Consider the following 14,179-nt stretch of genomic DNA (forward strand, 5'->3'; position numbering starts at 1 on the left):
ACGTAATCCCTGAATATCAAGCTGGCTTCCATCAAAACCGATCCACCATAGACCAAATTTTTGTGATAAAACAGATTATGGAAAGATACCTGGAATTCGGGAAAGAGCTATACCAGCTGTTTATCGATTTCAAACAAGCTTTCGATCTAATTTGGCGAGATGGCCTATGGCACATCCTGGCACACTACGGTATTCCCACTGACATTATTGACATTATCAAGAGCATGTACGAGAAGTCGAGAAGCATGGTGCAGACCAGCGAAGGCTTTACTGAAGAATTCTCAACCTCTTCAGGAGTGCTGCAAGGATGCCTACTCTCCCCCACTCTGTTCTGCCTATTCCTGAATGCTGTACTGGCACTGGTGCCCAATGACACGGGAGCACTCATGAGTGGACACCTCTTTGACATGCTTGCATACGCTGATGACATTAATCGCCTAAACGAACAACTAGAGGAACTGCAATCAAGCGCTAACGATATTGATCATGCAGCTAGTTCCTTTGGGATGAAAATCAATGCTAACAAGACAAAAGCCATGAAGGTAACGTGGCATATAGATACAGGCCTTCAACCCAGCAAAATTATGATCCCGGGGGAGCAGATCGAGTGGGTTGAACATTTCGTTTACCTAGGAAGGGAGCTGACGTCCACGCAAGACTCCTCAAACGACATTAAACGACGCCTCGCCCTTGCCTCAGCATGCTTCAAGTCATTGCGATCGATCTGGAAAAACAAACATCTGTCGCTGAAACTAAAAACACGCCTTTTTCGAGCTCTTGTGGTTCAAGTAGCAACGTACGGAGCAGAGACATGGACCTTGAAAGCAGAAGACAAATGCCGGTTGGCGGCCTTTGAAACAAAATCCCTCAGGAAGCTTGCTGGCATCACCTACCTTGACCGAACATCAAACGAACGGCTATTGTCTTCGCTCAACTATTCCCAGACCATCATGCAGACCATCCAGCTTCAACAGCTTCGATGGTTTGGCCATGTTCAGCGGATGTCCCCAGCCCAACTTCCAAAAATTGCGTTTGAAGGAAGGATTGATGTCTCCCACCCAAAAGGACGACCTCCCAAGCGCTGGAGGGAAAACTTTCCCAGCCATCCCCTGTCGGTACTCCTTCAGACTGCAGCGAACAGGGAATCGTATAAGAAGCTCTACCATAGTTCAGTCAGAGGAGAAGCCCCGAGTCGGCCAATCCGGCCGGATGGGAGTTAAGCAAGCAAGCACAGCAAGCAATTTCAATCCTTTTTAATTTGAAGGCAAATACTTATAATCTGAGAAAAAAGGCAGATAAAATAAATGAGTATACTTGAAAACTACTGAATTCATAACCATACACGATCCTTTAAAAGCTCACAGCATTTTCACTTTTCAGAATTTCAAACTAAACAACACATTTACACTACCATCACTTCATCTCGTTCCAAAATTGGAAATGAGAAAAGAGTTATTTATTATAGGATCTTCACTTTCCAAACATGGAAATAAGAGTAACGCTAGGGCAGTGAGAAAATTAAGCCTAGTTGTGAGTAAAACAAAAAAAGAACTTGAAGAGACCAGCTCCTCTAAGAACTTAAACCCCAAATTAATACCGTCAACAATTGACTGTTAATGCAAGAGAATTGACGTTGCAAATATAACTTGATAATTTAGGACATAAATGCGCTACAGATGTAGATGCATGAGAAAAAATTACCACTGCTTACATACGGTTCACCATACATGAGCCATACAAGTCAAGTGCGATATGAGTTACCTATTGACTGTCATCCAAGACGTAGTAAACATCTTCTTTACTTTTTACTTTGGAGACAAATACTTATAATACGGGGCGGCGAAAGCTTCGAAAACCTTATCAAATCAATATGTATACTCGATCGTCTAAAAGCATCGGTTTATGGTCATCTCAGAACTTGCCTCACCAGTGTTGCCACCCTGGCCTGGAAGAACTTACTAAATCTGAGAGGAAAAATTTAAATCGCATCTGTTTTTACTAAATACTCCAAAAAAATCGTCCTATCGTCCAAAAGATCGTCAGAATGAACAAATAAAACCAAGCCTTTTGCATTGTTATGGGTTAAGGCGCATTTCGAAATCAGCAAAATCATTCGGATGATTAAAAAAAAACAGTAAAATCATTCAAAATCATTTAAAATAATGATACAAAATTGGAATACCATTCGGATAAATATTTTATTCCACACAGCAATAAATAACTAAAATCTTTCCCTTCTGCAAAGAAAAAAAAAATTATATTTGTTTACACTAGTATCGCGTTGTCTCTTTGAAGGCTTTGAATAACTGAACAGTAAAAAACAACAACAAGAACATACATTTTTTTTTATTCTTTAATCGAACAAAAAACAAAATCTTTCCCTGCTAATGAAAAAAAAAGTTGTTTGTACTACCGTGGAGTTGTCTTTTTTGAAGTCTATAAAATAAGTAAAATGTAGAAAGAAAAAAAAAGAAAAAAGCGAGAACATAAAACTAGGTACAAGAGGAAATCCCAGGGTTGTCGAGTCGGAATCAGAGTTTAAGTAATTTTTTTACTGAATGGAGCCGGAGTTAGAGACGGTATATTGAAAATGTTTGGAGTCAGAGGCGGAGTCAAAGTCGGTTAAAACTTATAAAATATTGTAAAATAAAGCTTTAAAATAGGTCTGTGGAGTAAGAGTTTCAGGAAATTTTTGCTGAATGGAGTCAGACTTGGATACAGCAAATTGAAAATGTTTGGAGTCAGATTTGGAGTCAAAGTAGGTTAAAACTTATAAAATATAGTTTAGTCGGCATTCAGAAAAAATTTTTATTCTAAGAGCATTATTCTCGTGGATCTGAGGCAAACCATAAATTTTCGGTGCTGAACAACCTCTGGAGAAAAATTTATTATAAAATTTTTCATATTTCGCATTGCATTCAGTTCTAAAAAAAAAAATTAAAAGTTTTCTTGATTCTTTTTCCAAAATACGCTTTATTCTATTATCTCATTCATAGAAGTAGTGAGAAGATCGAAATATCGATAGCAATTTTTTTTTATCTTTGCTGTACGAGCAAATGGTTTTTAACGTAAGTCAAAAGCCACAGATAAATTTGTTTCCACAAATATTGCTAAATGTCTTAACCCGTATATCTTGGGACACAGCGCTTTTTCGTTGCCCCAACCGTGTTGTTATCAGTTTCTTTTTCCAAAAAGGCTGTCATCCACTAACTCTCGGCCCAGTTGGTACCTTTTACTAGGAACTTTTTTTCCAAAAGGTATTTTTTTTATCTTTCCATCAGACCTGAGAGACAACTGTGGCCAAAATCGTATGGTTTCAATTTCACTTTGGATGATTCACAAAGTTATTTCGACGATTTTTGATGTTACAAATTTCACTAAGATCCACAAGAACAATGCTCTTCGCCCTATTGTATCAACTATTCATTCACCGGTTTCTAAATTAGGAACATGGTTGTCAACTGCATTTCGTCCGCTTTTAGGGACTCAAATATCTTACTTGAGAAATTCAGTTGATGTTGTAAACAAACTAAGAAATCATCAAATAGACAACAATACAATTCTCTGTAGATTTAATGTTGTATCCATGTACACAAATTGTGATTTTAAAAAACGTAAACCCATATTAAAAAACAAAATACAAAAATATTTTGAATTGATAGAAGATGTAACGTTGGCAACTCTGGACGTCGAAGTCATTATGAAATTGGTCTCGTTGGTAAACAAGTATTCCTTTTATTACGGTTTTAGAGGAGAATTTTATCAACAGGCTTTCGGTTAAGAACTGGACGCTCCTTTAAGTCAAGTGCTTGCTTATTTATTATTTTATAGAAATGTCCGCTATTTAGTGTTTTTGTCTGTCTCCTTGTTTTTGGGTTAGGTGTGTGGACGATGTTTTGTGTTTTTGTGAACATGGATTGAATTTCTTAAATTTTTTTTTTGACTATTTAAACAGGTTAGACAAAAATATTAAATTTACTCTAGGGCTAGAAAAACAAGAAATGCCACCCTTTTTAGATGTTTTATTAATAAAGAGTGATAATGGTTTACTTTCTTCAATTTATAGAAAACCAACTCATAATGACAGGTATTTAAATTTTCGTTCATCTCACCCAATTTCAGTAAAAAAAAAGGAACAGTCATATCATTATTTGATAGAGTTTTTAAAATTTGTTCCCCGGAGTATATTGATAGCGTATATGGTATTTGAGAGATATTTTATTTTGCAACGAATATCCTGTAAAACATGTAAATAAAATAATACAGAAAAGGCAGATTAAGCCTGAAAGAGGCAATTTAATCGAGGGTTCTCAAACCTTTGGATCCTACATTTGCCAATAGATACATTTCAATGCCTTACACACCAATTCTTTGGGAGAAAATCAAACGAACTTTACTCAAACATATTTCAACTTGTTTTAAATCAATCTGACCATTAAGTAACTTTCTAAATTCTGGAAAAGATATAACACGGAATGGTTTGGCAAGTGGAGTTTATAGCATCCCTTGCTCTTGGGGAAAAATTTACATCGGTCGAACACACCAGCAATTTGTGGAACGATTTATTGAGGACTGGAATTCAATAGATAATGCTCTACAAATTTACAAAACCTCCAGAAAGTTTCACTTCAGCCTCAGCAGAGCATATATTTTTTAATTCGGACCATTTTGAGCAGTTCAATGAGCCAACAGCCGTTTCCAATGATAAAGGTTTCACGCAATGGGCTCTTAAAACATTAGAAAATTAAAAAACATATTTTTGCAGGTTCATAATTAATAGAGATACTGGAAATATAAATATTGATCCTATTTATGATACTATTTTAAAAAATGAACCCATATTTAAAAATAAAAATAAAGAATTGCAAAATGTACCAGGGGTTAGTTCAAATAATAAACCTAAGTGAATAGGGGCATCAAAAGCTTTGCATACAACGTCACAATAACTTATTCCTTGTTCATTTGTTAGGTTAAAAGGTTTAATCCAGTTACTTTTGTGAGGTGATTTCATGAAGGTAGCTCCAAAATTGCAGATTTTAAGCAATTGTATACTATATTTTTAGGTGAGTCTAATTTACTTTTATGTATATCTTTTAGTTTTAGTTTATTTTTTTCTCTACGCTGAAGACGCCTTGTTTGATACGGGCGAAATGTTTGTTTTTTTTTTGTTTTTTTTTCGTTTTCATTTACTGGCCATAGACACGTTTGTCGTATTTTATATAAATTTTTCTGTCATGACTGTCCAGTTTGGCTTTAGATCTTTTAAGGTGTAGTTTTGCACTGACTAGACTCTTTGCATTTGGTTCAAGTTTCATTCGTCTTATTTTGCATCTCCATACTTCAAGATGTCCACTGGCACCAGTGGAAGGATTTAGCTGACAAGCTGCAAAGTCCAGCCGTTATTTTTCTTTTTTTAATCAGCTAAGGCTGATCAAAAGACAAAAGTTTCGGAAGAGTTATGTTCATTTGTGACAATTTGTCACATTTTCCAGCGCCAAAAATGTGCTCAGGCTTTCTATTGTGAAACAGAAATGTTTTTTTCTATTTATATTCAATCTTATGCTTCCCTTTAAGCTATTCAACTTTCAAGCTGAGTTCTGACGAGTCAAACTGCCCTTTGGTAGTCAGATTTCAAATCGCCTGATGATAAAAAAAAATATCCATATTGGCAAATTGTGTAAAGATAAGCTCTGACATAGGTCAGAGTCCGCTTCAATAGCCAGATTTTAAGTCGCCGGATGATAAAAAAATACTCATATTGGCCAATTGTGTAAATATAAGCTCTGACACGGGTCAGAGTCCGCTTCAATAGCCAGATTTTAAGTCACCTGATAATAAAAAAATACCCATATTGGCAAATTGTGTAAATATAGGCTCTGACACGGGTCAGAGTCCGCTTCAATAGCCAGATTTTAAGTCGCCTGATGATAAAAAATACCCATATAGGCAAAGTGTGTAAAGTTAAGCTCTGAGAAGGGTCAGAGTCCGCTTTAATAGCCCGATTTTAAGTCGCCTGATGATAAAAAAATACCCAGATTGGCAAATTGTGTAAATATAAGCTCTGACACAGGTCAGAGTCCACATCAGTAGCCAGTTTTAAGTCTCCTGATTATAAAAAAAAAACCCGTATTGGCAAATTGTGTAAATATAAGCTCTGACACGGGTCAGAGTCCCCTTCAATAGCCAGATTTTAAGTCGCCTGATGATAAAAAATACCCATATTGGCAAATTGTGTAAAGGTAAGCTCTGACAAGGGTCAGAGTCCGCTTTAATAGCCCGATTTTAAGTCGCCTGATGATAAAAAAATACCCATATTGGCAAATTGTGTAAATATAAGCTCTGACACAGGTCAGAGTCCACTTCAATAGCCAGTTTTAAGTCGCCTGATGATAAAAAAAATACTCATATTGGCCAAGTGTGTAAATATAAGCTCTGACACGGGTCAGAGTCCGCTTCAATAGCCAGATTTTAAGTCACCTGATGATAAAAAATACCCATATTGGCAAATTGTGTAAATATAGGCTCTGACACGGGTCAGAGTCCGCTTCAATAGCCAGATTTTAAGTCGCCTGATGATAAAAAATACCCATATAGGCAAATTGTGTAAAGGTAAGCTCTGACAAGGGTCAGAGTCCGCTTTAATAGCCCGATTTTAAGTCGCCTGATGATAAAAAAATACCCATATTGGCAAATTGTGTAAATATAAGCTCTGACACAGGTCAGAGTCCACTTCAATAGCCAGTTTTAAGTCGCCTGATGATAAAAAAAATACCCTTATTGGCAAATTGTGTAAATATAAGCTCTGACACGGGTCAGAGTCCACTTCAATAGCCAGATTTTAAGTCGCCTGATGATAAAAAATACCCATATTGGCAAATTGTATAAATATAAGCTCTGACACAGGTCAAAGTCCGCTTCAATAGCCAGATTTTAAGTCGCCTGATGATAAAAAAATACCCATATAGGCAAATTGTGTAAAGGTAAGCTCTGACACGGGTCAAAGTCCGCTTCGATAGCCAGATTTTAAGTCGCCTGATGATAAAAGAAATACCCGTAATGGCAAATTGTGTAAATATAGGCTCGGACACGGGTCACAGTCCGCTTCAATAGCCAGATTTTAAGTCACCTGATGATAAAAAAAACAAAAAAAACACCCATATTGGCAAATTGTGTAAAGGTAAGCTCTGACACGGGTCAAAGTCCGCTTCGATAGCCAGATTTTAAGTCGCCTGATGATAAAAGAAATACCCGTAATGGCAAATTGTGTAAATATAGGCTCGGACACGGGTCACAGGCCGCTTCAACAGCCAGATTTTAAGTCGCCTGATGATAAAAAAATTACCCGTATTGGCAAATTGTGTAAATATAAGCTCGGACACAGTTCAGAGTCCGCTTCGATAGCCAGATTTTAAGTCGCCTGATGATACAAAAAAAAAACACCCATATTGGCAAATTGTGTAAAGATAAACTCTGACACGGGTCAGAGTCCGCTTAAGTAGCCAGATTTTAAGTCGCATGATGATAAAAAAAAATATCCATATTGGCAAATTGTGTAAATATAAGCTCTGACACGGGTCAGAGTCCGCTTCAATAGCCAGATTTTAAGTCGCCTGATGATAAAAAAAATACCCATATAGGCAAATTGTGTAAATATAAGCTCTGACACAGGTCAGAGTCCGCATCAGTAGCCAGATTTTAAGTCGCCTGATTATAAAAAAAACACCCATATTGGCAAATTGTGTAAAGATAAGCTCTGACACGGGTCAGAGTCCACTTCAATAGCCAGATTTTAAGTCGCCTGATGATAAAAAATACCCATATTGGCAAATTGTGTAAATATAATCTTGACACGGGTCAGAGTCCGCTTCAATAGCCAGATTTTAAGTCGCCTGATGATAAAAAAAAATACCCCTATTGGAAAATTGTGTAAAGCTAAGCTATGACACGGGTCAGAGTCCGCTTCAATAGCCAGATTTTAAGTCGCCTGATGATAAAAAAATAACCGTATTGGCAAATTGTGTAAATATATGCTCGGACAAGGGTCAGAGTCCGCTTCAATAGCCAGATTTTAAGTCACCTGATGATAAAAAAAAATACCCATATTGGCAAATTGTGTAAAGGTAAGCTCTGACACGGGTTAGAGGCCACTTCAATAGCCAGATTTTAAGTCGCCTGATGATAAAAAAAAAACCGTATTGGCAAATTGTATAAATATAAGCTCGGACACAGGTCAGAGTCCGCTTCGATAGCCAGATTTTAAGTCGCCTGATGATACAAAAAAAACCCACTCATATTGGCAAATTGTGTAAAGATAAGCTCTGACACGGGTCAGAGTTCGCTTCAGTAGCCAGATTTTAAGTCGCCTGATGATAAAAAATAATACCCATATTGGCAAATTGTGTAAAGGTAAGCTCTGACACGGGTTAGAGGCCGCTTCAACAGCCAGATTTTAAGTGGCCTGATGATAAAAAAAATTACCCGTATTGGCAAATTGTGTAAATATAAGCTCGGACACAGTTCAGAGTCCGCTTTGATAGCCAGATTTTAAGTCGCCTGATGATACAAAAAAAAAACACCCATATTGGCAAATTGTGTAAAGATAAACTCTGACACGGGTCAGAGTCCACTTTAGTAGCCAGATTTTAAGTCGCCTGATGATAAAAAAAAATATCCGTATTGGCAAATTGTGTAAATATAAGCTCTGACACTGGTCAGAGTCCGCTTCAATAGCCAGATTTTAAGTCGCCTGATGATAAAAAAAAAACCCATATTGGCAAATGGTGTAAATATAAGCTCTGACACAGGTCAGAGTCCACATCAGTAGCCAGTTTTTAAGTCGCCTGATGATAAAAAAAATACCCGTATTGGCAAATTGTGTAAATATAAGCTCTGACACGGGTCAGAGTCCACTTCAATAGCCAGATTTTAAGTCGCCTGATGATAAAAAATAACCAAATTGGGAAATTGTATAAATATAATCTTGACACAGGTCAAAGTCCGCTTCAATAGCCAGATTTTAAGTCGCCTGATGATAAAAAAAATACCCCTATAGGCAAATTGTGTAAAGGTAAGCTCTGACACGGGTCAGAGTCCGCTTCAATAGCCAGATTTTAAGTCGCCTGATGATAAAAAAATAACCGTATTGGCAAATTGTGTAAATATAGGCTCGGACAAGGGTCAGAGTCCGCTTCAATAGCCAGATTTTAAGTCACCTGATGATAAAAAAAAAGACCCATATTGGCAAATTGTGTAAAGGTAAGCTCTGACACGGGTTAGAGTCCACTTCAATAGCCAGATTTTAAGTCGCCTGATGATAAAAAAAAAACCGTATTGGCAAATTGTATAAATATAAGCTCGGACACAGGTCAGAGTCCGCTTCGATAGCCAGATTTTAAGTCGCCTGATGATACAAAAAAAAATACCCATATTGGCAAATTGTGTAAAGATAAGCTCTGACACGGGTCAGAGTTCGCTTCAGTAGCCAGATTTTAAGTCGCCTGATGATAAAAAATAATACCCATATTGGCAAATTGTGTAAAGGTAAGCGCTGACACATGTCAGAGTCCGCTTCAACAGCCAGATTTCAAGTTGTTCGATGAAATAAAGAAAAATCGTCGTAGAGGAATTGGTTTACTTCTGTTCTGGAATAGGGTAGAGAAACTTTTCTTTGGCAGGTAAATAACTTTCATTCAGATGTAACTGCCGGTATTTACATATCGACGACCCATGGTCGTCGATATGTGCCACAGACAACCGTCTGCTAGAATTTTGCTAATCAAACAAGACTAGCAACTACGACAAATGGCAGATCTTTGCTGGTAATCGCGAGAAATGGTTCATCTGCGTGGTTTTGCTATAAGAAACGTAGCTATGTAAATCCAGGGTTGTATTTCCTTTTTAATACGATCTTTTTACAATGAAAGTTATAATGCACAAAATTCAAGAACTTGGTTTCAACTCGTGGAAAGAGATACAATGTCTTCGGATCATGGATAGCCTATGAATGAGAAAAAAATATACACTATATAGAAATATGAGAAATGACTGAACAGAAAAAATAAAACAAATAAACACCCAACTTACATCTACCGCTTCATCACCTATCTTGAGAATTGCTTCATGTCCTTGGTTTGTGATATGACTCTCTAATAGCGATTTGAGCAAGGTTAGTCCGTTCATTGTCCGCTGTAGAAGTGTGTACATTCGTCCCAAATCTTCATTTTTGTCATCATTTAGCAGGTTTTGAAACTCAGATTGAAATATTTCAAGGTGGTTTTCAATCAGAACACGCTCGCAAGTCTTCATCAAACTGTCCAGGGTTGTCGGATGAAGGTATAGCTGAACACGAAGCTGTTCCTCGTCTAATCGTTTTTCCACCTAAAGAAAATAAAGTGATAAGAAAATTTGCGCTGGGAAGGACCAAAAACGTGTGCTGGGGGAAGAGGCTCCGGGCAAATGCCCCATAAAAAAAATTCCAGCAGCTAGCCAAAATGTAACTTCGCAGGCCTCGTGGCTAGCAAAAAGTCAGTAGTTTCTACAGGGATAAAAACTTATAGGTTCTTTAATAAAGTTATTAAGGACTCGCCGAAAAATCTAACTATTTTTAGCTTAACGTCTTGAGCTTTTAATCGTCGAACCAAACATTGGCAAAAGAAAACATCTACTATGATATTCCCCATCTTTCTGGGAAATATCTTCAACCAAAATGAAACGCTCTTTTCTGACCACATTCTCTAAACTAATCGGTTAAGGAATAATCACTCGTCATATACAGACAAATTTACTTTCAAATATCGAACCATAACCAATGCAAAATGACTTAATATTGCAAAATATGATACAGGAAAAATCAGTCATTTAATTGTTGAACCAGAATTAAATAACGCTTAATTTGCACTTGAACGATTGTAATGATTGTAATAATACAATTTGTGTATCAAATCGACATCAAAGTAAATCTGTATAAAATTACGAATGAATGAAGAACGCTCAATTTGCATTTGAACAACTGTAATTACTTTGAATATTATATATTTTTATATGATATTATAATATATTATATTAATTTATAATTATATTATGTTAATGTAATATTATATACAATATTTATATATATATATATATATATATATATATATATATATATATATATATATATATATATATATATATATATATACATGATATATTACAATATATTACTAATGTTATATAATATTATAATTAGCCTATATATAATATATTATAATGTATAAAATATTATATATAATATATTGCAATTTTTGATGTATCGTCTGCTTTTTCCTGCAGCCTACGGGTTCAGGCCTTTAATCTTCCTTTGAATGTGTGTACATGTGTGAAGTTTTGTAACTCATTTATTTTTGATTTGGAAAATATACATCTACAAAAAGTTCCTAAGAATTTCTTTTTAAATGTTTTTTATGGGTGAGCATCTCCAATGCTCACCCAACCTAAACAACATTAAATGGTATAAATATGCAATATCTAAGTTTGCTCAAAGAGGTACTATTGCTCAGTGCTCAAACATGCATCAGGATCTAGTGAATAAATTAGAATCATTTTGAACACTGAAGTTCGCAAACTCAAAATTCACATCCACACTATGATGACTTACTCGGAAATAGCAATAAATTTTGACAACAATAAAATCCTAGATTTACAACCGACTGTACGGTAAATTGAAAAAAAAAACAAAAAAAAAACACGGATTTTATTTGAATCTTACCTCTAGACTCTTAGAGTCTCCCTCAGCACATAACTCCTCTGAGGTCAATCATTTATTACTTCCTATGCGTACACATATCCACTATAAAGAACATAACATTCTAAATTTTGTCATCAATTATTTATGGGTGGATAAACAAACATAAGACCCATTTTAACTTGGGGGAGGGGGTTATAGAAAAACTTTAAAATCGTATCAAAAATTAGTTTCCATTCATTTTTGCTACTTTTTACGAGCTGGACAAAAGTTTGGGGGGGGGGGATCAAATCCGAAAATCCTCCCAATCCTAGATATGGCCTTGATAACAGGCCAGTATATACCAGATTCCATTACTGAAAAGGTGAACACACTGCTTGATGCCTAAACATGAATGTACTAATATAAATATAATAATCGTTTCCATCGTCAAATAAAATTTAAGGCTTAGAATGGACCGTAAAGTGAAACCTAATTCCTTCCGTTTGGAAACTTCTTTAAAATATCCTAAACTACTTACTTATATCAGTTCTAAGTGCGGACCAATAATTTTTACCCCCCCCCCCCCCCAGCTCCACAATGGGAAAATATATGGCACAAATGATATATACTCATGAATTTTCAGTAGGGCGACTCTACGTTTCTTATTAATAGCCTCTCCTAAATATCATCTTCAGATTAACCCTAGCCACTACTAGATGGTGATCTTTACTCTTAAATTCTCACTAGCCAGTTTTTTTAAACACGTTTTTATTTTATTTTTTTCGGCCATGGCTTTTCCTTTACTAGGTTGTAACTACCGCTGCAACCATGATTAAATATCGCACACTGGATATACTCGAATATAGCAAAGAAGGAGCCACAATTAAAACAGACGTTATCATACAGTTTTACTATAATGTCATTTATGGTTGTAATCAAAGGTTATGACGTCATTTACGCGACTCTTAAAATCTCACTAGCCAGTTTTTTAAAACACGTTTTTATTTTATTTTTTTCGGCCATGGCTTTTCCTTTACTAGGTTGTAGCTACCACTGCAACCATGATTAAATATCGCACACTGGATATACTCGAATATAGCAAAGAAGGAGCCACAATTAAAACTGGCGTTATCATACAGTTTCACTATAATGTCATTTATGGTTGTAATCAAAGGTTATGACGTCATGTACGCGACTCTTAAAATCTCACTAGAAGTTTTTGGTAAAACACGATTTTTGATTACGTTTTACGGCCGTGGCTCGTCCTTTTCTAGGTTATAGCTACCGCTGCAACCATGATTAAATATCGCACACTGGATATACTCGAATATAGCAAAGAAGGAGCCACAATTAAAACTGACGTTATCATACAGTTTTACTATAATGTCATTTATGGTTGTATCAACGGCTATGACGTAATTTACACGACTCTTAAAATCTCACTAGCCAGTTTTTTGTAAAACGCGTTTTATAATTTTGTTTTACGCCCGTGGCTCGTCCTTTTCGAGGTTATAGCTACCGCTGCAACCATGATTAAATGTCACACACTGGATATACTCGAATATGGCCAAGAACGAGCCACAATTAAAACTGACGTTATCATACAGATTACTACAATGTCATTTATGGTTGTAATCAACGATTATGACGTCATTTAAGCGACTCTTAAAATCTCACTAGCCAGTTTTTTGTAAAACGCGTTTTTCAATTTTGTTTTACGGCCGTGGCTCGTCCTTTTCTAGGTTATAGCTACCGCTGCAACCATGATTAAATATCACAAACTGGATATACTCGAATATAGCACAGAACGAGCCACAATTAAAACTGACGTTATCATACAGTTATACTATAATGTCATTTATGGTTGTAATCAACGGTTATGACGTCATTTACACGACTTTTAAAATCTCACTAGCCAGTTTTTTGTAAAACAAGTTTTCAATTTTGTTTGACGGTCGTGACTCGTCCTTTTCTAGGTTATAGCTACCACTGCAACCATGATTAAATATCGCACACTGGATATACTCGAATATAGCAAAGAACGAGCCACAATTAAAAATTACGTTATCATACAGTTTTACTATAATGTCATTTATGGCTGTAATCAACGGTTATGACGTCATTTACGCGACTCTTAAAATCTCACTAGCCAGTTTTTTTGTAAAGGCGTTTTTTAGTTTTGTTTTACGGCCGTGGCTCGTCCTTTTCTAGGTTATAGCTACCGCTGCAACCAAGATTAAATATCGCACACTGGATATACTCGGATATAGCTAAGAACAAGCCACAATTAAAACTGACGTTATCATGTAGTTTTAGTATAATGTCATTTATGGTTGTAATCAACGGTTATGAAGTCATTCATCATCTTGTATATGAAAATGCTATTATTTTGTCAGAAAATGGATCTCATTTTTAATATTATGTTTTTTTTAAATACGATAGCCCGTAGATACAAAAATTTTCTTTAAAATTAAT

The 14,179-nt window shown here is 35.9% G+C and overlaps 1 protein-coding gene across 3 annotated transcripts in view; it reads right to left on the bottom strand.

Annotated features, from left to right (window-relative positions):
• Cul1 (cullin 1) overlaps positions 1-14,179 on the bottom strand; it is a 117,654-nt gene that overhangs the window by 58,709 nt on the left and 44,766 nt on the right. For all 3 annotated transcript variants that reach the window (XM_089102016.1, XM_089102015.1, XM_089102014.1), the window contains exon 7: positions 10,084-10,377. In XM_089102016.1, the coding sequence (XP_088958142.1) occupies positions 10,084-10,377 (294 nt within the window). The remainder of the gene's footprint in view (positions 1-10,083; positions 10,378-14,179) is intronic.

This window comes from Artemia sp. Qi Xiang Cuo, chromosome 16, assembly GCF_049724085.1.
Source record: "Artemia sp. Qi Xiang Cuo chromosome 16, ASM4972408v1, whole genome shotgun sequence".
Taxonomy (NCBI): domain Eukaryota; kingdom Metazoa; phylum Arthropoda; class Branchiopoda; order Anostraca; family Artemiidae; genus Artemia; species Artemia sp. Qi Xiang Cuo.